This window comes from Protobothrops mucrosquamatus, unplaced genomic scaffold (genome assembly GCF_001527695.2).
Source record: "Protobothrops mucrosquamatus isolate PMUCROS unplaced genomic scaffold, P.Mucros_1.0 scaffold1088, whole genome shotgun sequence".
In the NCBI taxonomy this organism is placed as follows: domain Eukaryota; kingdom Metazoa; phylum Chordata; class Lepidosauria; order Squamata; family Viperidae; genus Protobothrops; species Protobothrops mucrosquamatus.
Window position 1 is genome coordinate 30,158 of NW_015387314.1, and position 27,313 is coordinate 57,470.

At 36.5% G+C, this 27,313-nt stretch overlaps 1 protein-coding gene across 1 annotated transcript in view; it reads left to right on the forward strand.

Moving 5' to 3' along the window:
* Nucleotides 1-27,313, forward strand: part of LOC107291233 (calcium-dependent secretion activator 1) — a 211,312-nt gene that overhangs the window by 15,698 nt on the left and 168,301 nt on the right. The window contains exons 3-5 of the mRNA XM_015820203.1: nt 5,015-5,123; nt 6,790-7,002; nt 21,194-21,330. Of these exons, the coding sequence (XP_015675689.1) occupies nt 5,015-5,123; nt 6,790-7,002; nt 21,194-21,330 (459 nt within the window). The remainder of the gene's footprint in view (nt 1-5,014; nt 5,124-6,789; nt 7,003-21,193; nt 21,331-27,313) is intronic.

Consider the following 27,313-nt stretch of genomic DNA (forward strand, 5'->3'; position numbering starts at 1 on the left):
GACGGGGGAGGGTTGTCTGTTTTTTGCAGCTTACAGTCATCTAAATTGTGAGGGTGCAGTTTCAATCACATCACCATCTTGAATTTTTGACCCATCCCTGGAGATGCTTCTGTCACCAAAGTAAAAAATAAGACCCCCGAGAGACTTGAAAAGGAATCTCTCTGCCAGTCACAGTTCTTGGCAATGCTCTTTCTGTCTGCTTTTTTTTTTTTTCTTCAGTCAAAGGCAAGCCAGAGATGGTGACTTGCTTGATTGGTTGGTTGTGCTGGAGAATCAGGGCAATAATTCTGCCTCCTCTTGCTTTTTACGGTCAGGGAATCAAAAAGAGATTAATCTGCAGTCCCAGAACTAGAAGCTACACTAGATCTGGAATGCAGATGCAAGCAGAACCCTGAAGAAGGTTAAGCATCATTAATTAATTAACAGCAAAAAAACAAAATCCAAAGCATTTCTAAGAATCAGGGACGACATTACAGTCCAGAGAGAAGATATCCTAGCCTTTTTCTTCTCCTTCCCTGGTTCCCCCAAAAATGACTAGCATCACCCATTAATGCAAGAGTTTTAAGGAAAAATAAAGTTGTTGTTTTTTTTAAAGAGGTCGAGAAAATGTCTAAACCAATATAAGAATGTAAGGAATCCAGAATGTGACACAACCTCAACAGAGGCATTTTTCAATCATTTGATGATAAATTTCCCTATTCCTAGCCCCAGAGCACAGGAGAATCCCTTGCTTTCCAACTGCCTTCTCCTCCCAGATTATCCTGATTTTTAAAAAGACAATGTATTAAGTACAAGCTGTGTCTTAATGCAGCCTGATGGGCACCTAAAGGCGATGTCAAATGCCCCTTCAGCCAATGAAGACTGCCATCAAGTATTTGACATTGAATGTGGCATGTCATGCACATCGATGGAGGAGTGAAAGCTACCATTTACAAGATCAGTGACAATAACTATACAGAACTATGGGGGGGGGAGTTGGGATTGCTTTAATATGATTGCTAACCAGCAATTTAGCTCACATTGTTTCTGACAGAGTGTCAGTCTGACATTATGTGAAATGAACGATGAGAGTTTTCAAAGGATGCACATTCCTCTCTTTGGACAATAGCTATCTTTTTAAATATATATATATATCTGTGAGCCTTTGAGTTGACAGCTCACTATAAAATAATTGTTATAGACTTTTTCTTAAAAAAAAACTGTGTCAATGGTATTATTATTATTATCATATTCATTTTTACTCCGTGCTAGTGCGGTCTCCATTAACATTCTACAAAGTCCTGACTTGTCCTTGATGTTGAATGGGGAGAACTCAATAGGATTAGTTACATGAGAAACTATACAGTGATTATACGTCAATCGAGGCAACTGAGACTTGAAAGAAGAAACGATACCTATCAGTTAAAAAAAACTAATTCCTGCTAGATATCACAAGGGATAGTTAGAACTTTTCTGGTGAATTTCATTATTTTATAAGGAATGAGAGAATTGGAGCCATATCTCAGGTGTTGGTGTAGACCAGGGGTCTTCAAACTTGGCCCTTCCCCACGCTGGCTGAGGAATTCTGGGAGTTGAAGTCCACAAATCATAAAAAGGCCAAGTTTGAAGACCCTTGGTGTAGACAAAGCCTGATTTAATTTTCTGGAAACCAAGATTAGGCACAGACAACCCACGGAGTGTGTGTGACCAACAACATCCTATTTATGTGTCTATGTGATTAGCCGTTGAAACTCAGTGGCAAGGAAACTCAATTTTGACTACATCTGTTCCATTTTTAAAAAATGGAAAAGTAAAGATGGGAATGGAAGCCCAAGACCATTTGGCAAAGGAAGCATGCCCATTTTTACTGGTATCCCACCTTCACCCTCCTCCATTTTGAGGTCAAAATTATTGTGGTAAAATTCTGTTTTGTTTTGGAGGTGCACTATTCAGCTGAACTTGTAATGTAAGAGCAGAAATGGAAGTGCAAGTGTTTTCCCCTGAAAAAAAATAGGTCAAAATATTAGTTTTACTTTATTTATTTCCCACCTTTAGTATTTTTACAAATAACTCAGGGCTGCAAACATACCCAACACACTTTCCTCATCCTATTTCTCCCACACCAACCACCTGTGAGATGGGTTGGGCTGAGAGACAGTGATTGGTCCAAAGTCACCCAGCTGGCTTTCATGTATAAGACAGAACTAGAACTCACAGCCTCCGGTTTCTAGCCTGCTGCCTTAACCACTAGACCAGGGGTAGGCAACCTTGCTCTTTTATGATTCATAGACTTCAACTCCCAGAATTCCTGAGCCAGCCATGCTGGCTCAGAAATTCTGGGAGTTGAAGTCCACGAGTCATAAAAGAGCCAAGGTTGCCTACCCCTGCATTAGACCAAACTGGCTCATTGGCTCACCTAGTTCCCCTCCCTCCCCCACTGCAATAACATTACAAGTAACAAATAGTTTCCCTGTGATCATGGAATGTGAATTGCAATTCCTTGGCCCTAAAGGTTTACCCACCCTATATCCTTAGTTGCAGTTTCATAACTATATAGTTGAATACTTGGGTTAGATGCTATAGTACTAATTCTCATGCAGCATTTAAATCACTGTTTACCAATTCTGCACAACATTAAGATTTTGCATTAAGGTGTACAAAAGAAGAAGAGAGAAAAGTGTTTATTCTCTATCAAATATACCATAGTTTGTTGGATCATTCATTGTATTTCAATCCAGATCTTTGGTTCCTCAAATTTCTTTTAGTATTTTAATTGGTATAAACGCTGATAAGGATGCTTGGATAACATGATGAATTCTATTTGATAGCCATTAAACAGAATTTCGGATAGTACTACTGTAGTTTTACCAATACTGTAGTAAAGGGACAGAGAAAGTCACTAATATTTAATTGAGACAAAAATATTATATCTCTGCCAATTCTTAAAATTAGAATTCCATTCAGATGTTTTAGTATGTAATAACAAGTTTGGGGGGTGGGGTTTAGAATGTAGATACAATAAATAGCTGCAGCCAGTAGTGGGATTTAGCCGGTTCGCACCGGTTCGGCAGAACGATATCTCATTTTTTGTTGAGTTCAGCTAACCGGTTATAATAAATCTGAGTCTCCACTCCTGGCCTTCCTGTATCCAGTTTTTCCAAGTTTTTTTCAATCCGATGTTGAGGTTTTCTCTCTTGGCTCCTCCCTTCAGCCGTTCGGGTCTTGCCGCTCTCACACTCCTCAGGGTGATGGAGGAGGTTCTCCAAAGCACTGGCTGAAGCTGACGTCCTGTTCCATGCCTAAGGGAGACCTCCTCCACCACCCTGCAAGTGGAGGTGCGGGGGGGGGGAGACAGGTGATCCGGATGTACTGCATGGTGGCAGCAAGTGGAAGCAGGCAGGAGAAGGCTCCCCCTCTGCTTGCTGCCACCGTGCAGCACATCCAAATCACATGCCTTCCCCCCCCCCGCCTCCGCTTGCAGAATGATGAAGGAAGTCTCCCTTGGGCTTCTCCTACTTTCTCTTCCTCCTCCTTTGAACAGCCCTGTGTTCCCATTGCTGTTTTTACAGTCCCGGATCTCGGTTTGTCCGGACCCTGTGCAGAGGGTTTTTGGAAACGAAGCCCTGCAGCAATCGGGTGGGGTGGGAACCATTCCCTTCGCTTTTGGACTGGCTCTGAAATGGGCTGGAAGGAGCGGCCCAAAGACTCCAATCTGGCTTTTACAGCAAGCAAGGGGATTGGAGGCACGTGAATGCATGCTAATCTGGTGTCTCAAAAAACTGGGATTATTTTCCCCCATGCTGGATTTTTGCTGCCATACTGTTTAACTTTCTTTAAAGTTTACTTGACGCAGAACGGGCAAACGTTAAAAAAAGTTAAACAGTATGGCAGCAAAAATCCAGCACAGGGAAAAATATCCCAGTTTTTTGAGACGCCAGACTAGCGTGCATTCAGGTGCCTCCCATCCAATGGTGGGATTCAGCCAGTTCGCACCATTTCGGCAGAACCAGTAGCTAATTTTTTGTTGCCCAGGCCCAGAATGGACCTCCGGAAGCGGCGTCCACACAGAGAACCAGTTGTTCACATATTTGAATCCCACCACTGCTCCAATCCCCTTGCTTGCTACAAAGCCAAATTGAAGTCCTTGGGCTGCTCCTTCCAGCCCTTTTCAGAGCTGGTCCAGAAATGAAGGGAATGGTTCCCACCCTACTCGATCACTGTGGGGCTTTGTTTCCAAAGAACCTTTGCACAGTCTCTGGACAAAATTCCTGGACTGAAAAAGCAGCAAGGGGAGCGAAGGGCTATTCAAAGGAGGAGGAAGAAGGAGAAAGTGGAAGAAGTCACTACCAAACAGGCGAGGCGTGACAGGTGTCGGGGCGTGGTAGGCCTGGCTGTGTGAGCCCTTCAGCACGGTAAGCAGTTGTGGGGTGCATGGGGCAATTCCCCCCTTCTTCACCTGCCTCGTGGTAGTGCTCCCCCACCTCCCCCCACCTTCCCCCCTGCAGGGAACCGGTTATTAAATTATTTGAATCCCACCACTGGCTGCAGCCAATGATGTCTCTCTGACACCTTCACGATGTAATTTATTTTCAAATATAATGACAGGTCACGTTCAGTGCATCCTTTGAAAGTGTATTTCAAAAATATAGCAGGTGAAGAGGCCTTTACAACATTTCTGATGCAAGTTCCCAGTTTTTGTATCTTTATATCATACTGAGTAGTCCCATTTTCGAACCCAATTTCAAGGAGACAAGATTGTACATGACATAAGAGATTGTTCTGCATTTGCTGATCAGAAGATTATAAGAATGTTTAAATAAACCTGTGGGAAATTGACTGTAGTATCCTACTATTTCCTTCTTTTCAGGAGAATAGATGATATCTATTATCTATTAAAATAGATCTATTAAAAATAGATAATAACCTATGGAAAGATTTAGTTGAAGGTAAATATAGAACTATTTGCAAAGGTTCCCAGTTGGAAGTGTTCTTCCTTCATCACTTGGTGTTCCTGAAGCTGTATGATCTTCTGCAGGTTAGCCAATATACATTTGCCATGTGCAGCTACCGAGAGAAAAAAGCTGAACCTCAAGAGCTGTTGCAGCTTGATGGATACACGGTAGACTATACAGACCCACAACCCGGTAAGTAAGATGGTAAGCTGAGGTTTGTTTGCTTGTTTTCTGAGAGTCAACTTCCTCGATTATAGGCTTAACTGACATTTCTGTATATTTTTATGCAAATTGCTTAATTATGTTCTTTGTGAATTAAATGATCAAGATGATTATGATTATTAAAAACACAACAATTGGGTGGTCTCCATCTTAAAGGAAGGAACTTATGAACATATCCCTACAGTAAGTTTTTTCACCAGTGTTATGGACAGTAGAGAGTGAATTACCAATCACTGGGGAACAAGTGATGAAGAATTCAGGAAGTTACGAACCAGTTTATTGATTATATTGGTGAAAAACATTATTCCAGATAAATTTGGGCTGAACAGCTTCAGTAAGGGTTCAATAAAGCTAAGACCTTCATCACAAACCTTTTACCATCCTTTGCCAATATCAGCAAAAAGGGAATGATAGAGGAATCCAATATATTTGCTTAGTTTCAGAAAACATTGACAAAAAATCTTTCACCAAGGATTCATAAGATAAATTATTTTGTGATTCTTATGAAGAAGTAACAAATTAAAAAACAGAAAATGTAGAAAGTAAAATAAATGGGATTACTTTAATGATATAGAGTTTTAAACAGTTGGTCTTTCCAAGGATTAGTACTCTTGTTTCATTACTAAATGAACTGGAATTAAGGATGAGCAATGACATGGATAAGTTAATTGATAGCACCAAAGTGCAATGGATAACTTTAAAATTATCTTAGTTTTAACAGTGAAGTGACAAATATAGTTTTATATGAGGCAAAGAAAAAACTAACTTCACATACAATGTATGCTAAAGGATCTGAGCTAAACATGATTAAATGGATATATAATATTGAAATAGAATGATTTGATAGCAATCACACTTATATACCACTCTATAGTGCTTTACAGCCCTCTCTAAGTGGGTTACAGAGTCAGCATATTGCCCCCCAACAATCTGATTCCTCATTTTACTGACCTCGGAAGGATAGAAGGCTGAGTCAACCTTGAGCCCGACAGGATTGAACTCCTGGCAGTGGGCAGAGTTTGCCTGCAATACTGCATTCTAACCACTGTGCCACCACTGCACCAACATGGCTTTTTATACTTCATTAATACTTTAGCCCAAAGTGAAAAACACAAAAGACAAATTTTGGATTGGTGATCATTACAAAAGGATAGATGTTCTCATGAAAAATTATAGGAGTTATGCAAAAAAATAATGGGGAGTCTTTCTCTGTTTCTTACAAAACTACTGCAAAAGCACCCTTATATAAAGAATGAAAGATTCCAGGTAAGCAAAAGAAAGTCATTCTCCTGACAATATTTAAAAACCATGGAATTCAGTAGCTCAGCAAATTCTTCCCCCCACAGTACACACATTTGTGCTTTTTGCCTTGAATTCAAAGAATCCTTTGCAAAAGTCCTCATTCCAGAAGCAGATCTTACCCCTCCTTCAATTTGCAGCTCCTTGCCCCTTCTCATCCTTCATCCTAATGAGATTCCCTAATCCTAGGGAGACTTTGCAGAAAATTAAAAAAAAAGTAAGATGATTCAGAAGGTCTCCTTAAGCAACCATAACTGCATCTTTTGTTTTGGGGATCCATGACCTGGAATGTCAAATGCGGCTGTTTCTAAACAATTGCTTTTTGATTATCTTTCAGGTTTAGAGGGCGGCCGAACGTTTTTCAATGCAGTGAAAGAAGGAGACACCGTGATTTTTGCAAGTGACGATGAGCAGGACCGCATCCTCTGGGTCCAAGCCATGTACCGAGCTACAGGCCAGTCCCACAAACCTGTTCCACCTACTCAAGTTCAGAAGCTTAACGCTAAAGGAGGAAACGTACCCCAGCTAGATGCCCCCATTTCTCAATTTTGTAAGTAAAACATATTCTTACCAAACCAAACAGTTTGGACTTAAAAGATGCTTGTTCATAGATATTGGGGGGAGGGGGAGAGAAGGGCTCAGATTATGTATTTCATTATTTTTACATTTTGAAAATTCTTCATAATATATGCAAAGGATCAAGGGAAAAAATGTTCTTCCATAAAAATGCAAAGGAAAACCTAAAATGCAATACTTGATGTACGGACTCTAGGATTTTCCAGCTCCTAACTTGTTCTGCCCATTTTTTTTTTCATTACCGCACTCTCCTTTTCAGTATTTTTGGAACAATCGCCTCTTTGGGGGACAATCATGTATAAAAGGCCCTTTATAAAATTGATTACTAACAATTCAGCGTAAGGAACAGTGTAATAATTAGCCATTAAAGACTATTGCTCTAATTTGGCTTGCTCCAAAATGCGATGAAAGGAGGGAAGTTATAAATCTACCAATCTGCTTGTTTTAGAAATGGAATAGGCTGACCCCTTCACTATGTTCGATATGGGGCATCTCTTCTCCACTTGGTTGTCCATCCCTACTTTACTAAAGTTGTCCTACCATGGCTACTTTCTGGTTTTCTGCTCTAGGCAGGTTCTATTGCTTTACATGGAACCTACTCAAGAAGTATGTCTATGGATTCTCAGTCATTCAAGATGTTTCGTTTTTCATCCAAGAAGCTTCTTCAGTCGGAACTTGGATGAGAAGCAAAACATCTTCATGGAAAAACAAAGTCCAATTGCCTTTTGAAAAGCACCTTTGGGACATAGTCAAGAAGTGGGTCTCTTTCTACCAGCCCCCAGAACAGCAGCATTCAAAGTATAAGGGCTTAATGATGTTGACATACAACCTCTAACTTACAGACTGTAGCAATCTCAATAGCCCAGGGATTGCTGGCAAAGGACAGATAGACTAATATTCACCCATTGCATGTCTACATAAGGGTAGTATGGGATGTATATATGAATATGTGATCCTATCCCAGCAACACTATACCAAGGTATTATAGCCATAAATTAACATAATCCCAATGTAATATAGCTAGATTTACAATTTAGTTAATGGGTTAACTAGTTCATGGACTTATAGCCAGTAGCAATTTTGTATTTTGGTAGATAAAAGTATTTTTTGCACTTGGTCTGGAAAATATTTTTGCAGAGATCTTGGGAAATCTCCAATCCTGGATTTGGAAAGTTAACAAGGAGGGAAATTGGAAGAAATTGGTTCACATAAGTTACACTTTTGAATTGGAACATCCATAGACACAATTTAATGTTTGAATTCATGTTAGGTCAGGGTCCCTACATTATCTTAATGAACACAAAAAGGTGTAAGGTACTTATACTGATATTCTTACCTATATCCTTTTGGAATAAATTGTTGAACTGCTGAGACATTTGGGTAAAAAAAATCTAGTTACATTAATTTCTATGAAAGATTTCACCAGGTCAATGAGGTTGGATACATCAGCCCTTAATTTTATTTTATTTCTATTTATTCATGTATTCCTTGTTTTTTGAGTCATTTGACAAGGCTGATTAATCTGAAGTATCTCAAACTATTCATAGTTTTCTGGAATATTTTTTGGGTCTAGTTTGGTGTATTCTGGTTGTAATGGAAATATTTGTTTATTAACATATACATCTGCAGAAATTTATAATCTTTGAAAACAATAAAAATAACTTCCTCTTTTTTTTCACATTTGTGCATAACTTCGACTCACACTTAACCTTTATTATTGTCCAGCAAAGCTTGGTCTTCGTTTCAGTATGAGTTAAAACATGGCATGATACAGGTTGGTTGAAGGATATTAATTTCACATTTTACTTTTTGGTTGCAAATATACATTACACAAGGAATTAATTGGCAGTTTGACTGACCCATTTGATGGCTGCAGCACTTGGGCCTTAGAATAGCATCTATGTCTTTTAGACCCAATGACATGAAGAAAGTGTCAGGAAAAGCCCATTTCATGGTCCAAATTGTATAGCACATTTGTAATTTAGGTCAGGTAAGTAATAACAATGTATTTTTCTAGGTTGCTTGCCCAAGGATATTATGCAGTAGTTGGGTGGCCTCTCCTAGCTCTATGACTGGATTAAGAGTTTCATTTATTTATTTTTCTTTTCCATGTCCCAACATTCTTTCCTGAAGTTGTGCATTTTCCATTCCAGACATTCCATTTGCTTTGTCTTTACCTTTCCAGACAGCCAAAAATGCATCTTCTGGGAATTTTAACTTGTCTTTTTTCTTGCTGTTCTTTAAAGAATGTTCTGTCTCATTTCAATCCCAAGTTGATGAAGTCAAGAAGATTGATCAATAAGACTTTCATCTTGCAGAATTGCTTTTGTTAGTATTATTGTTTTTAATAATTATTCATAAACATATATCTCATATCCTTGTTTTTTATATATTTTTCCCACCAGTAAGGTCCTTGCCACTTTCTCAGGGAGACTATCATTTACTCAGAGGAGAAAGTAAAATAAGTTAAGGAAAATTAAGTTAAAAAGTAGATAGTTTTCAGAAGAAATTTCAGAATTCTTAAGAAAATTCCAAATTAGGTAAAAGAAAATCACAATTAGCTATTACACCAGTTTTGTTCTTTTTTTCATTGCTTCGGGCTAAACCAAGCATATGATTAAAAGTAGTTTCTTTCAGTTTTATATTGTTTTAGATCCACATTTCCAATTCCACACTGAGCAACCTAGCCTGAACAGGGATAAAAGAAAAAATCAGAGAAGCAAGTCAGGGGATTTGTGCACATATTATGTATTTACCTCTTTGTAGGTATATTATGTGTTAGATACTGACCTGTTGAGTTGCACAGAATAAAAGTGAGTTATTTGGGTTCTTTTGGAGTAGCTATAATGTTCTGTTCATAATGGTTCACAAAACTGAACCATTAAGAAACGGCTGTATGCAGTTTTGTATAAAGATACAGCTTTGTTCCTCTTATTCTAGGCTGGGTCTTTAATCCCTTACTTTCTGAATAAAAAAAAATGGGAACTAGAGAAAGCCTGCAAGCAAAAGTTTTCTTTTCGATTTCCTCATGTTTCTCATATGCTTTAATAACAAACTAGACTCCTTCTAAAAATTCCTTCTAGAATCTACATGCAAATCCTTAATGCAAGGTTTCCCAATCTTGGCAATATTCAGACACATGGACTTCAACTCCCTGAATTCATGGGGGATTCTGGGAGTTGAAGTCCACGTGTCTTAACATTGCCAAGGTTGGCCACAAGCACCAGTTCTAGTAGAAGAGGCATAAATGGATGCAACTGGTTTATAAACTGTTATTTCCTTATTTTCTGCTGTCTTGTGAAGTGATAGAAGGCAAAAGTGGTGAAGGAAGAAAAAGGTAGCTCAGGGGTCCCCAACCCCCAGGCTGTAGACCAGCACTAGTCCGTGACATGCCAGAAACCAGACTGCACAAACAAGAGAAGGCCCATCCGTGGGATGCAGGCAGCACACAAAACCACACCCCCTCCGGTCCATGGAAAAACCTCGCTCCACAGAACTGTTTCATGGTGCCTAAAAGGTTGGGGATCATGGGGTAGATGGTCTTTATAATGAAGAACCTACAAATGGGTTATTATGAGTACATCTGATAAGTAGCTCAGAATAGCTGCAAACACATCACTAGAAGTTGCTATAGGTAATACCGTAAATAGAAAAGACACCAAGAGATAAATATGAAGAAATTTTATCCAGTTTTGCAAATGCATAATCTGTGCAGAGGCCTTGTAGTCTAAACTCATGCATTTCTGCTGCTTGGCTACTCAGTGGAATATCTGTGAGCTCAGGCTATGAAATTTCACGCTTTATTGATGCCTGTATATTTGCATCTATTGCTTTTGTGTCAGAATACCAAGCTCCTTTTATAAACACATCAGTGGACAATAAAATATATGTATCAATGCAAGCAGTGAGTCCTTCTTATGCACACATGATGGCTACCATCAGATGTTCCAGGGTAATAGAAACCATAGTTCCTTTCCCATATAAATCAAGTATTGCATTTTCAAGTTTTTTTCCTTCTCACCCACAGAAAGGTAAGAATGGTGGTGGAAAAATACCTTAATGTGCGTTGCACTGTAATGTGCACATCTTTTTAATTTATTTTTCTAGCTCAGTTCTGGATACATGGGAGACTCTGAAGGAAGAACATATTGAAAGCGGTTTCCATTTTTCTAATATTTTTCTTGTGGTTAATATTTCCATAGATTACATAAATTGCCTAAAGATGGCAGAACTGCTTTGTGTTAACAACCAGAAGGGGGAAAATAATAATAAACCCATGCAAACACCCCGGTGTTAAGCTGAAGCTGTAAAACAGAAAGTTGAGAACAACACATTTTTACAGTTGGGAAAATTGGGAATAATACTGAATTCATTTGGTTCCTTTTCTAATTTGCCTTAACAGATATAAACTTTATGCAGTGCTTAATGTCCCCTTCAATATTTATTTCCAAGCCTGAATGAAACATCTTTTTTATTACTGTTATTTATAGAAAGGGGAGCGTACATTTTTAAATATAGTATGCATTTAAAAATACGCATTTTAAAATATACAAAAATACAACTTGCTATTCATCTGGGGGGGTAACCTTCTTTGGGGAAAAAGGCAGCTATTTTTGTTTTGGGATTTTGTTTTGGGTTTTGTTTTGCTTTGGCTTTTGCTTTTATATTAAACCAAAACAAAATTTCGCAATGCAGTCTTATGGTGTTATTTTAAGGTTCTGCTCTATTCAGTGGTTATTTCCCCTAGAGCGCATGGGGTAAGAGCTTAGCAGTTACCCTTTAAATATGTTTTTCATTAAAAGGAACACAAAGTTTTCCAAAGTATTTGCTATTTACTTCTGAAGTAATATATGACCCTTTTTGGCATTACTTTCATTAAATAATTATTTATTTGGACATATGAATATTTGTCTGACTCATCTTATTACTGGCATTAGTCAAAATGCATACAGACATATATATATATACATATACACAGCCAAGCTTTCATTTTTATTACTTTTAAAAGTTATTTTAAACATGAAAGATTGATCAGCGATGGTTTCTCATATCATTTGTGCTTCTCTTTTTTTTCCCTATTCCATTTGTTTTATTGTATCTGTTCTGTTTAATTATCTTGGTCACCTCTCGTGCAAAAATGGGCTGTTGTTTTGGATAAGTTGTGTGATCGTTTCTTTTACCCTTTTATGTACTTATCTATATATTTCTATGGCTAGGTTTCTCAAGCTTCATAACAGTTTCAGCTATTAAATGTTGTTGTTGTTGATATTCTTTTTTTTTCTTTGTATTTAATTTTTTTATATATATATATATTTCTTTTTTTTCCTTTTGTTTTGTATTTCATTTTTTGCTTGAACCCAAGTACTTTAGCTGCTAGGTTAGAACTCCTGTCTGCTTTCCTGAGCCTTGTTGCTAGTCTTTATGTTATTCTGGTTTGTTCCTTCTTACCCTGCTAACTTCTAGCTGGACTGAAGGGTAAGTGCTTCCCTGTAGCTAGCACAGCTCAGATAATCACTCCCGATTATCTGACATATGCAATGTGCTTTTATTTTCCTCCTCCTCTTAAATCTTTCTCATGTTTAGATTTTGTAGTATAAACTTTCATATTATTTTCCTGAATTTAGGTTTGAAATATAAGTTTCCATACTGAAAATTAGGGTGCATGTGTTGTTTGCATAATTGCCTTCTCTCCCTGGCTTTCATATTGGCATCAACTGATCCTCTTAGTAAAAGTCAACCATTAACATTTCTCTTTTTGGGGGGATTTTTTTTTGGGGGGGGGGGTTGTTTTTATTTTGGGGGTTTTTTTTCATCCAAAAGTTGTAAACATGAATTAGCATCACAATGAGACTGTAACTCCTACCTTGCTGTTGTTTTCATGGAACTGACATCTAGTTTGGCTGCTTTAATGCCTGACAACAGATCATTCTGCACTTTGGCAATTTACCGTTCTTCCTTTTTTTTTTTTTTTTTTTGCTTTATCCCTGTTCCAATTATTAGCATGATGTAATGCAACAGCAGAATGATATTAAGACTGGACACATCCGAGAGTAGAAAGGTAGGGTAGCATAAACCTGATAAGGGAAGGTGCAGTGTATTAAAGGGAGAAAAATCCGAAAGGAGCAGACTGACAAAAATTCCCTTTGGGTGAGAGGACAATTCCTTATTCATCAACAGGACCCATTTATCCACACATTTTTTTTTAAAAAAAAATGGATACTAGGGAGATGTTCTTTTGGATGGACATCCCATTGTGGTTGGTGAGTGTTTGTGCGTATGTGTGTGTGTGTATGTGTGTGTGTAGCTGTACGCACACATGCACACACCTGCCTAATGGTGAAATAGCTTAGACACAATAGGGTTTCTTCCTTTACCCCATTTTCACCTTCCCCTCCCTCCCATTCCAGGAAAATTCATTCAGAAAGGAATGTATATAGCATGCAATTTCAAATATATCACTCATAGCAGAGCAACACTTAAAAAAAAAAAAGTAGGGAATCTGTCATTTTATTCTTTGTTGGATTTTTTTTCCCCCTAGTAATATTGGAGGATTGGTTTTGATTGTTTTTGTTTTGTTTTGTTTTTAAAACGAGCTGAAAATGCTTTCTAATTAAGCAAAGTTGGGACTTTTTTACCTCTAGGTTAACGTTTAAAGAAACAATATGTTGTACTAATTCTTTATTCATATTCAAAAAGCTGTTCCTCAAACAAATGGTGAGTGCACCTTTACTTAAGAGGGAATTGAAACTATAGTATTATTGGTCACAAGAGCTGGCAAATATGTATCTGGAGTATTCTGAATGCGAATATGAAATGGAGTAGGTGGATTCATTCCTCCTGACCCTGAAAAAAATACTCCTGTTATTTTTTTCTTTTGTTTCTTTTTCTTTTTTCCTTTTCCCTCTTTCTTTCTTTCTTTCTTTCTTTCTTTCTTTCTTTCTTTCTTTCTTTCTCATACTTTGGACCCCAGGCAGAATTTCATCATCCCTTCTAGCAAATGTAATTTCTTTAAATCATTTTTTTTTAAGTTGGCGGGGAGAAATAGTGCAGATTTTTGATAGAATATATTATTTCTTTTTTAAATTGTTTTTTCTTTTTTTCCTCCTTCCTTTTTTTTCTTTTTCTTTTCCCCTTCTTTCTTTCTTTTTTTCCTTTCCTTTTCTTTTTCTTTTTTTTTTAAATGACTGAATGAATTCTGGTTTGATCGCAGTATATGTATGTTGCATTAGAATGCACTCCTATCCTCTTAACTGTTTTATTTTCAACAATGTGTCTGCTTTTAGTTGCTTCAGGTCTATATTTTTTCTTTCATGAGAACATTGCTATGTTTTCTTGTATTGTCAACTTGCAGATACTACAGCATTATAGTATAATACAGTATTAAAACATAAATTCAGTTGCACATATTTTCCATGGATTTGAAATATATTGTAAATCATTCTTTGGGCCTTTTTTTTAAATAGCAGTGCAGAAAAAAGAAAACTGTCTATCCCCAAAAATTTTAAAATGTGACAACTGCTATACTTTTTTCTTTCTGAAAAATCCATTTTTTGAATGGATCATTTTGTTCATTTAGAAACTGTTAAAACTATTAGCCACTAAGTTCTGAATATAATTTGATTATAATTTAGTAACTGATAGCTCTATTCATTATTTTTTTAAAAAAGCTTTCAAAACAAATATAATGTAAATCAGCATACTTGTTTATACCACAGGGCAGTGCTTTTCAATCTTAGCAACTTTAAGGTTGTCTGGACTTCAACTTCCAGAATTCCCCACCCAGCATGTTGGCTGGGGTATTCTGGGAATTGAAGTCCAGGCATCTCAAAGTTGTCATGGTTGAGAAACCCTGCCATAGGGAGTAGAAAAACATGGACAGATTTATTAAAATCTCAAAAAACTGAATACTAATCCATTCTATAATACAGAGAATAAATAGATAAGATTATAGTGCACTCTAAAACAGCAAGAGAAATAGGAATTTGATTACATTTATTTCAATATCCCAACCCCAAATAATGTGTGGTATTTTAGATGCAATGTTTACCTACAACTTAAATTCCTTCCTCTCAAAATCTGAGCATGATTCTGAACATTGTAAGGCAGGGGTAGTCAACGTTGGCTCTTTTATGACTCGTGGACTTCAACTCCCAGAATTCCTGAGCCAGGTGTGCTGGCTCAGGAATTCTGGGAGTTGAAGTCCACGAGTCATAAAAGAGCCAAGGTTGACTACCCCTGTTGTAAGGTATTCACCAGAAAATGTAAGGACCACATGCTACCCTAAAGATTTACAGATTTACGATGATATCTATTTGTTTCAAATAGAGCAAAGTATCAATTATAACATTATAAATGTATTAATATTTTAGGGATTACAAGACTTGATTTGTTTTTAACAGTAGGCAAACATTGCAACAGGCAAAAGTGTTCTCAGATATTTTGCTCTGATATTTTATTATCCAGCAGTTACTTTTCTATATATCTATTCGCTTAAAATACTGTAAAGGAAGATAACAAGAGTCAACTGTGTCTACAAAAGGTTTGGTTTAGCCTTCACTTTTTTTCACCCCTTCATCCACAAATGTGCAGAGCCAACAAAGAGTTAAGAACATTGGGGGGGGGGAAAGTTGCCATACTCCCTTCTGCCAATAAAGTATCTTCTGGAGATCTCTTTAAATGAGTAACTGCCATCAATCATTGTCATCCCTTTATTTCATGTCTCCTGATGAGGTTGACTAGTGTCATTGTTTGTTACTGTCCAAACCATAAGTTCATTCTTTTAACGTCAAGCAGATATGACAAGCACACATTTTCCAGATGAATAAAATACAAAGTCACCTTTTACTTTGCAATTGGACGATTGTTGGTCGTGTTTTGGATCGTTCTATTATAAACAAATCTGTTCCAAAAATTTATTTGGATGCTCATTTGCCATTTCAGCTCAAACAAAGCTACAAATTAAAAAGCTCTCAGAGAAATAAGCACTTTGTAGCCTTCAGAGGACAGGTTTTGTGCACGGTTTTGCACCTATTCTTAAGGCTAACCTGAACAAAAAATCAGAAATCAATAAAATTAATGGAAAGGTACTTATGTCTACTTTGATGAATAGATCGCACAAAATTAGTGGCTCTTCTAGAACCATTTTATAATACATGGTTGGAGGTGTTCATTCTTTTTTAAAGAATCTTCTTGAAAACAGTTTAGCTTTCCAGCTGCATACTTGTACACAAAGCATCATTAATGATACTCTGTATATTCTGTGTGTTATACCAAGTCAGATCATTTATCGGTATGTTTCATTGGCTGGCAATGTAAAGCTACAGAGCCTTTCCATCTGGATCCTGTTGAAACAAATTCTAAATAGAATTTTCTTCCTTCCTTCCTTCCTTCCTTCCTTCCTTCCTTCCTTCCTTCCTTCCCTTCCTTCCTTCCTTCCTTCCTTCCTTCCTTCCTTTCTTTCTTTCCTTCTTCCTTCCTTCCTTCCTTCCTTTCTTTCTTTTTCTCGCTCTAGCAACAGAAATTCCACATAACTAACTCAGCATCACTATAGAGAGGAATACTGCCAGAGTGAATAGCTAAATCTATAGCTATAATTAGAAGTTGTAATGGAAAAACATCATTCTTCTATTATTTGGACTAGAGATACATTCAGATTATAAAACAAAAAGTATTCTAATGAATATATTTTTTCTTTAAACATTTTCCGTAAATACAGAAAGAAAAAAAACTTTAAGCCATATAGATTTTAAAGAGTTTTAAATAAGAAAATCACAATGGAAAAGTTTATAAATGACCGTAGAAGTATACATTGATATATGCTGTCAAAAAGATGATTTCAGGATTTTTTTTAGAACAATCAAAACATTTGATGTGATCAGTAATTATCTAAGATGTCTATAATCTATTTATATATTTTTATATTGACAAAAATGATCTAATTCTTTTTGACATTTGGTTAGAATATTTTTCAAACTTTACTGAATATATTTGAATAATAGCTGTGAGGAAGTATATTAAAATCGCTGGCTCCACATGTAATATAAATTGCAGCAGAATAAAGAGTAAAAAGAGACAGAGGTCTGGATTAGATATTTTTCTTGTTTTTCTTAGATAGAAAAATGTTTGAGTGAAAGGCTCTTATTCCATTCCATCCAAATCACCACTTGCTACAAATGTAAGCCAAAGAAACACCATGAAACAACATGTTCATTATTTATACTTATATTAGGAAGATGTATTGGATAATCACTTTGAGTTATTTGTAAAAATAATAAAGGCAGGATATAAATAAATAAACAAACAAATAAATAAATAAATAAATTTAAAGGTGGGACAAGAAGAATTAGCATTTTTCATTTAGGTTGCTAATTAATATTTTATTGTCCAACAGAAATTCTAAATATTCCAAAACACTGTAATTTCTTTTTCTATGGCACTATGGGTTATGGCCAGGAATCTGGGAATTACATCTATTGCAATTCGGCAGGCTGAGGAAAGTTGCTTCCATGATCCACACATATCCATTGCTCTGTATAAGCTATTTAGTTTTGATTTAGACTGCATCAACTCACTGCTGTGTTGCCACATAACATGGTGCTTGTCTAGTTTTTGCCTGAAATCGGGGCCTTAAGACAGTTAAGATCATTTCTAGAGCCAAGGCATGATGGCACTGATCTTGGTCTTCAAGACACACACGTGAAAAAGTATAGAAACAGCAGAGAATTATTTCAGGCAGTCTCAACTTTGCTTATTAGCCATTTTGTATGTAATCCTTTGGCTCTTCTAAAGGAAGGCAGAACCAGTGAGTCTAGAATAACACTGGGTTAAGGATTAGAATGGGATGGAATGGAGCTGGAAGGGACCTTGGAGGTCTTCTAGTCCAGCCCCCTGCTCAAGCAGGAGAATCATTACCACTTCAGACAAATGACTGTCTAGATTAATTGACATGCATAAGCATTACAAGACTGGGTCTTTTTAACTTGAAGAAATTGAGCCATTCCTTGCATTGATTCCATTCTTAAGTCCTGTTTTTACTGCCAAAAGGAAAAAGATCATGTGACTCCACATATACTTGAAGCCAAATGTACCCCTCCATTCCATATGTGGTGATAAAGGGTCTTGTATATGCTTTTTTTTCTTTATTATTTAAAAAAACATGTCGAACACTTCATTTATTTTTAATGAGTTCTAAAAAAGGCAGAATAATTATAAGGAAAAGCATAGTTCAAGAAGTGTGATAACTCTAAGGTCATAATTCTTTCCACTTGGAGAAGGAGGGAGCCCTTTAAATTCATAACCCATTAACTCCAACTTCCTTATTAAGGAATCAGACTTGTCAAGACACCATGTCTCATAATTGAAAAAGTCATGAAATATATCTGAACATAACTGGCAAAAGAAGGCCTCCAGCCAATTTGTCAGCTTGCAGTCTTCTCAGGGAAATTTGAACACTACAGACTTCAAAATATATTTAAAAAATAATAAAAAAACTTGATGCAGCTTATTAAAGCTATAAAGCTATTTTTTATGTATTTAGGGCTTGAATTTGGAAGGAGACAGATTGTAGGGGAGCAGCACAGGCTCTTATTAGAGCATTGTATTAATTCAATTGAAGTTGTCCCAGAGGGACAAGGGGGATAGGGTATCATTTGTCAAAACAGATAGAAACCATCTGATTGGTTGTTGAAGAGAGCACGGTAGTTGGAACCCCAAGGTTAGAATGGATCATGCTGAAATGATTGCATTTGAAAGGAGAGTAAATTTGCAGCCTGCTCTGCAATTCTATTAAGCCATGATAATTTAGGCTGAAATCCTACACACACACACACATACACACACACACACACACACACACACACACACACACACACTGGCTAAATTCTAAGAAGACATTTTAAGAATTTTTTTCCTTATCATTATTGGTGTTTAGATTGTACAAATACAGGGGAATCCAGAGGTGGGTGGTGAGAACTGACAAAATGATGACAGTTGGACGATGACATCATGACAGATGTGATGTCACTGGGGCTTCTATGCATGGAGATTCTATGCCTACATGCGGATCCATTCCTCTCTTATATAAAAATCTATTGACAGCATCCAGTTAAATATTCAGTTTATATTATAAATATGAAACCAGGAATTAATCTATAATTTTTTTTTTAAAAAAAGATCTATTGGATCAAAATACTTTGCAATGAACAAAGTGAAACGATAGTATAATAAAAGACATACAATATTACAAGTTCCATTCCTTTCAGCTGTGACTTCTTTTAATCACGCACAGGATCAGCCGTAAGTTTTAATACAAAAGATTCATTATCAAAGAAATATTATTGTTGACTCTAGCAGTTCAGGTTTTGTTCTTTGCATTTGTGATCTTTTAGAAAGCCAGGTAGGTTTAGATACTTCATAAGTCATATAGTATAAAGATTATTCATTTTCTTTCTCTTTTAAAAAGCTCTTTGAAATCTTTAATACAGTATGTGAAACAGGCATTCTCAAAGCAACTCATAAATGGATAATATTTCTAGTTTAAAAACTCTATCAGCTCTCCACTTGCTCTTTGAAATCCAGAATTTTATTTTTGATGTTATTGTGATTTTTGAGATGAAAGCCATTCCCAAGGAACATTAGTTCTTCATGCTAGGTATCATGGTGCTTTTCACCTTGTCTACTGCTCTTAAGACTCCAGAAGACTGATTTTAAAAAGTGGGGATTTAATTCCTCCTTTATTTATTAAGGATTTTTAAAACAACAACAACAAGAAGATCTCTAGTAGCAGAGTCAATGGGAAACAGGAATTTTGGATCTCCTCCCTCGTAACTGAATAAAACATTTGAATCAGGATTGGAACATCTCTTTGAAACCACGTTCCTGTCTGCACTTATCTCCTGAATTGTTTACTCTTTTAAATTAATTCTTATAGGGTAATAATTTAGATCAGTGTTTCTCAATATCACAACTTTAAAATGTATTGACTTCAACTCCCAGAAATCCCCATAAACCAAAGTTTAGACTCCTAAGTGCCATTAAGTGATACCTGACTTGATACCCAATAGGCTTAAACCACACCCAGTTCCATGTTGGTTCTATTTTTCTTCTTCCAAAAAAGGAAGCAGAAGTTAGTATTCAACTTCTACAACCATTCCATTTATACATTGCAATTGTTAATCATACTGAAAAATAAGCTATGCGCTGCCATTACACTTCCATACTTATAGAGGAATGCCCTTCCTTGCTGTTTAATTTTTTTCAAGAAAAAAGTAAATCTTGACGCCTAAAATAAGAAAAGTGCAACTTGGGTTAGGGTTATTAACAGGTAACTATTTAGCACTTAGTTAACAGGTGCTATTTGATTCCCTAAAGCTGAAATGGGTTCATGTTTAGTCAAATATATTAAATTTAAGACAATATAATGATCTTCTTTTCCTTAGAAAGACAGGTTCTACTAAAGCAGCGGTCTTCAAACTTGGCAACTTTAAGACTTGTGGACTTCAACTCCCAGAATTCCTTAGCCAGCCCTGCTGCCTGAGGAATTCTGGGAGTTGAAGTCCCTAAGTCTTAAAGTTGCCAAGTTTGAAGACCCCTGTACTAAAGCCACACACACCACTGGGCACCATATAAATACCATGCACAGAATAGCCCAAAGCACACATTCTGGTGAGAAAGAAGTTCCCTGAGGATGAGATCCAGCACAAGTCCAAAAGCTCGGAAGACTAAACCTCTGGTCCTGGTGACCGACTCAGAATGGATCCACAACAGGTTCTACTCATTATTTTGAAATGAAAAGTAGGAATTTGTGGAATATAAGGAATCCCAACATTGTTTTATGGACAATACGTTTTGATTAGAGTTGTTTTATTTTTTTGAAGCAGAAAATTTAATAACTTTCATTGTTATTTTGTCAAAATATGAAGTAAATGCAATCCAGTAATTGGGAAATAATATTATGATTCTAGTACCTTTGGCAATATAAGCCATTCCATAAGTGTTGCAAGTTGACAATGGAAGTTGAAGAATAAATCTAATTAAGGCTTGTGAGCCTAAAATTCAAATAAATGCTACAGAGCAACTTAGTTCTCATGCTTCATGTTATATTTTTGGTACATCAAACACAATGTTTTTTCTAAATTGTGTCTTTCTCTATGTGTATAAATGAACAGATGCAGATAGAGCTCAAAAGCATGGCATGGATGAATTTATCTCTTCCAATCCCTGTAATTTTGACCACGCTGCCCTTTTTGAGATGCTTCAGCGCCTCACTTTGGACCACAGACTTAATGATTCCTATTCTTGTCTGGCAAGTATATTCTTTGGTCTATGTGATATAAATCCTGAGCACTAATGTCTGATCTCTGATAGTGTGTGCAACTGTCAGTGGAAATGGCTGTCAATTGAAATAAGTGCCTGCTTCCTTCAGGTTTGAATTTGGTCCCGAGAGATCTCATATTTCAAAAATACCCTCTATTAAAGTAGCAACTATTTTTGTGCAGTACAAAATATCTGGCAGAATCAACAGATCTTGGCCACGATAAATATGTTTATTAGAAAGACTGTTCTAACTGGAGAGATCCTTCAGATCGAGTCTTCCTGTACATCAACTTAAAGATTGCAAAGGATAAGTATGGTTTGCAGTTGTGATACATTCAATCTTTATTTGATTTTTAGACCTTAAATCAGCCCATTTAGCTTGCAACAAAAACTCATAAACTCAAAAACAAATAAACTCAGAATTTCTTATTGGTATTGGTAGACATGATAGATTAGATAGATAGATAGATAGATAGATAGATAGATAGATAGATAGATAGATAGATAGATAGATAGATAGATAGATAGATAGATAGATAGATTTCAGTGATAGTAGAAGGATAATAGATCATTATGTTGGTCATTCAACATTATGCAATGTTATCTATCAACATTATTTGGAATCCCTAAATATATTGGCAAATTACTTAATATTTGGTGTACCAGTATTAAAATGTTTGTTGTTTATAAACAAATTATTATAATCTTAATTATTTTAGTAATTTGAAAATAGTGATGTTTTCTTCCAAGAAATTGGGAAAGGAATTGTAATTTTCAACTCTGCACTTTTGTGGTGAAAGTTACATTTTCAAAAACAATATTTTTTAAATTTTTGTCATTGTAAAAGCTACAAAACAGTTTTATTTCAACAATTGAAGACATGAACTAAAGTGAATGATGATTTCTTTCACAACTTGATTTAGATGGATGCTTACCAAGATTTAGTTCTATGATCTGTTGGTTTGGTTTGGACTATATGCTCTGGTTCCTCACACGTTAGCATTAAAAATATCTAAATAGGATTGCCTCTCATTTCTCAAGTCTGAAATAGTGGATACTGGTAGGTCTGGGGGAGGAGCACTGGTGTCAGCAATGAGATTTTGGAGAAAAGGACCCCAACTGCAGCAGGGTAGACTTAACACATTCTGGAGAAAGTGCAGTAATGCATATAAGAGCTATTGTTGGGAGTTTTTTTATTCCAAGTTTAAAAAATTACTTAACCCGTAAAAAAAATGAGATTTTAAATCATTAGCACTCATGGAGCAAGAGGTTACCTACATTTTGCCATAAGTTGCTATTGCAACTTTTATACTTCCTCTGTTCAACAAATGTTCAAATGATTTAAAAGTTGCCCATTCATAGGATGAAAGATATTGATGTTTATGTTTAGAAGCTGTCGGCAAGAACAGAAAACAAAAATACAGTAGAAATATAATTAAATAACAAAAGAAGATAACACTAAATACATTCTCCTTTAAAATGTGCCTTAGCCAGTACACCAAACTTTTCTGTGCCTTAACCACTAGACCAAACTTTTCATAAGCCTGCTACTTATAACCACAAGTTGCAACAGTCATAAAGCAGATCATCTTGTGACGGCTTGGATTTTGTAACTTTTTTTTGCAATGAAGGCATTCGTTAAGTGAATGCTGTGGTCATTAAGCAAATGGCCCAGTCGTTAAGCCAACCCATTGTTCACCATGGAGTTTTTGTTTGCCAGAAACCAGAAGTAAATGCTAGGTTTTGTTTAAAAATGTTGTAAATCATGGTCACATGACTGCAAGATGCTGCAGGCCAGTTGCTAAGCATCCAAAATGCAGCCACGTGACCATGTTGGGGTCAGCTTTCAGAACTGGGTTGTAACATTGTAACTGGGGGTCCATATTAACTTTGAATGGTCACTAAGTGACTTGTCGTAGGTCAAGGAGTACAGTACCTGTCAATAAGGGTCCTACAACAATATCAAAGCCTCAGAAATGTCACATAAGGTCTATGTCTATAATAATGTCTTTCAATCTTGGCTTACTTCAATTATGTGGACTTCAACTAGGGAATCTAGCTGGGGAGGAGGCTGAGGAATTCTGGGTATTGAAGTCCACATATCTGAAAGTGGCTAAGGTTGAGAAATACCATTCTATAAGTTTCCCACACTAAATTTAGAATTGCAGTTTGGGGATTGATGATGGAAAGACAAAATAAAAGTGAAACCACTGTTGGAGTCTAGAAAATTCCATAAGAAATTGTTACATTCTTGTAAATCCCCAGACAAATCCTCTTTTCATTAATAGAGGAAACACATAGCTCCTCTTAACTGAATTAGTTGAGTAGAAGTTAAACAGTGACATTCACAGAAATATGTATCTTGTTGCGAGTAATTCTAGCTAGTAATTTACAGCAAAAATGGAAACATTAGCTAAGATGTCTAGCAGTCATCAATTAGGATATAAACTTCCTGTTTTGGGGTGTCTCTAGGGAGATGCACTAATTTTTCATCACCATCAATAAAAGTGCATATTCATCATTATAGATAGTTGTACCAGTTAGAAATAACAGATCTGGCCATATACCATAATAGCATCCCATTTCACTGCTTTGACCATGTGAAGCAACCAATGATGGTCTAGACCAGGGGTAGGCAACCTTGGCTGTTTTATGACTGGTGGACTTCAATTCCCAGAATTCCTGAGCCAGCCATGGCTGGCTCAGGAATTCTGGGAATTGAAATCCAGGAGTCATAAAACAGCCAAGGTTGCCTACCCCTGGTCTAGAAAAAAACAATTTTGCTTCACAAGATTGACAGAGATAGAAGTGAAGATGGCAGATAAAATAGAAGATAGTTTCAAAGAGATTACCTTATTCTCATTGGAAGAGCTACAGAAGTGTAGCTGGTATTAGATTGAGATGATGAAAATTTGTTGAAGCAGCCCTCAAGTGTCAAGCCTAATTCAGTGGGCCTAACTAATTAGCATTTAATGTGAGAAAATTGCCTGTGATCAATATTTAGAAATTTCATGGATTGGCACCTATCAGGACTATGTTATATCAATTCCCATAGATTTAATTTCATTGGTTGGTTTGTTCACACAATAAAACAAACAAACTGATCATAACACAAAAAACACAAAACAATAATCCTTTAAACTTTCAAAACCTTTTGTAAATTTTTATAACAGGTAGAACAATGGTAATAGGTTTACTGAGAGAGAGAGAGAGAGAGAGAGAGAGAGAGAGAGAGAGAGAGAGAGAGAGAGAGCATAAATACATGCTCTTTAGAACCAGTTATTTTTTAAAGATTTTTCTAAAGATCAGAAATGATGGAGCCATCTGAATTTCTAGTGGGAGACTGATCAATGGGATGGTAACCAAGAAGTTCTTGCTTTTCCCTGGATTTAATTTGAGGGAGGAACCTTCAACATTTGGCAGCCATTTTTTTCTATCAGTCTCCTGGCATGGAATATCTGAATTGATTCCCACATCTCAGGGGGTCTCAAGTCACAGTCAATTTTCCCTCATGCACCAAGCTGGCACCAGCAACACAATCTTCATCCCAGGTCTCTGATTCTGGAGCAATCTGCTTCACATTGCATTCTCCTTTTGTTCCTTTTAACTCTAATCCCGTTCACTCAAAATGACCAGATTGCCATTTCCTGCCAGAGATCACATCTGCTCACGTATAAGGGAATTTCTGCAAATCAGTTTTTAGTGCAGAATTTATATAGGGAACAGCTGAAGGGTTAGGGGTGGCTTTAAAATCCTGAATTTAGAATATAGAAGATGACTTTGTCAATTTATTCCAAACAGGAAAGAATTGTGTGGGATTTTAAAGATGAACACATTTTAACTTCCATCCATATAAATTGCAAAATGTGCCTTGGCTCATTTTGTTGTGGTTCATGTTGTTGACAACTCTTATTTTCATAAGTCATTCATTGAAGACTGATAGACCTCCCCAACGTAGCATCGTTTCTCCTTCTCAAGCCCATGATGTACAGTCTGACTTGATTTCCCACAGTCTGACAGAAGCGGAATTCTCTATGAAAACAAAGAAATTGACTCATTACAGATAACATAAAGGCAACAGTTTTTGGCAAGGAAAAGCATTTGGGAGGGGAAGCAGAGGTGTTGTTGGCACCATTGACTGAAACTTCCTGCCACAGTTTTCATAGCCACAGGGTTCTTTGAGTTGCTCTCTGCAAACAATGATTTAGAAAAGGCCTATGCTGTCCAACATTGGCTTTGCTCTCTTTCTGTGTAAGTATTATTTGTACCTTTACGCTTCACAGACTCGCCATGCAAGACTGCTGTATTCAATTTTGCTGCTCTAGAAGGTGCAGAGATCAGGTGGCTCTCTTTAATAATTAAATCAAATAAAAATAATAAGATTTTATAATAATAATAATAATAATAATAATAATAATAATAATAATAATAATAATAATAATAATAATAATAATAATAATAATAGTAGTAAAGTTGTAAGGGATCTTGGAGGTCATCTAGTCCAACCCCCTGCTCAGGCAGGAAAACCTATACCATTTCGGACAAATGGCTGTCCAGTCTCTTCTTAAAAACTTCCAGTATTGGAGCATTCACCGCTTCTGGAGGCAGGTTGTTCCACTGGTTAATTGTTCTAACTGTCAGGAAGTTTCTCCTTAGTTCTAGGTTGCTTCTCTCCTTGATTAGTTTCCACCCGTTGCTTCTTTATGAAAATTTACCCTGAAGTAGTCTGAATTTAGCTGTATTATAGACTGGAAGAATGCAGGTTTTGATACAATGTCATGATTTCTGCACCTTCTAGAGTCTCCATTTAAATGAAGAAAGTCATCAATACTCAAGCAGAAATGCTAGAAAATTGGAACACGGAGTCTGTTTTAATTTACTCATTCAGAAGTATCTGTGATTTTTTTTATTTAATTGGGAAGCAGGATGTCAAAAACTAAATTGTCACTTTACATGATTTTTGTTGTTAATTTCTGTATTTAAACACTACTCTAAATAAAAACTGGGAAACAGAAGAACTCAAACAATATTTCAATGTTTAGGGATGTCATGAAGATGAAATTTGCTATGATTTCTTTTTAAAATGACTTCATGCTTGCATCAAATGAGAGGAGTTTTTTTTAATTGAACATGAATTGTTGACTAGCATAAAGTTCATTTGCTCGAGATGCTGTGTTCCAAGTTGGCTTTTGGCAATGCAGTTAACAATCTGTGAACCCCATAAATTGCTGTGGCTGTAATTCAGTTATGTTTACCCCATCACTGGGATTGTCAAGGCCCCTAATCCCCTGGAGATAATCTGCAAGCATAAGCACAGAATGGAAAATGATGCCATGTCAATGTAATGTCATACCAATGTCCTTTTTGGTTTCTAATAGGTTCCTGTGTCTTTCGGGTGGGGGTGATTTGTAAATAGCAAGTAGGTAGATAGGATCACCTACTGTTCATTTTCTTCACAATCACTTCTCTCTTTCTCTCACGTCATTCTCAAGGATTGAAACTAGTAGCTCACAAAGGGCTTTGGAAAACAGATCTGTGTCCTTGTGAAATTAGGCAGGTTGATGTGTGCAGCTCTTAATGTTTAATGAAGAGAAGGATGAGGGGGGACATGATAGCAGTGTTCCAATATCTCAGGGGCTGCCACAAAGAAGAGGGAGTCAAGCTATTCTCCAAGGCGCCTGAGGGCAGGACGAGAAGCAATGGGTGGAAACTAATCAAGGAGAGAAGCAACCTAGAACTAAGGAGAAATTTCCTGACAGTTGGAACAATTAATCAGTGGAACAACCTGCCTCCAGAAGTTGTGAATGCTCCAACACTGGAAGTTTTTAAGAAGAGACTGGACAGCCATTTGTCTGAAATGGTGTAGGGTTCCTGCCTGAGCAGGGGGTTGGACTCGATGACCTCCAAGGTCCCTTCCAACTTTATTATTATTATTATTATTATTATTATTATTATTATTATTATTATTATTA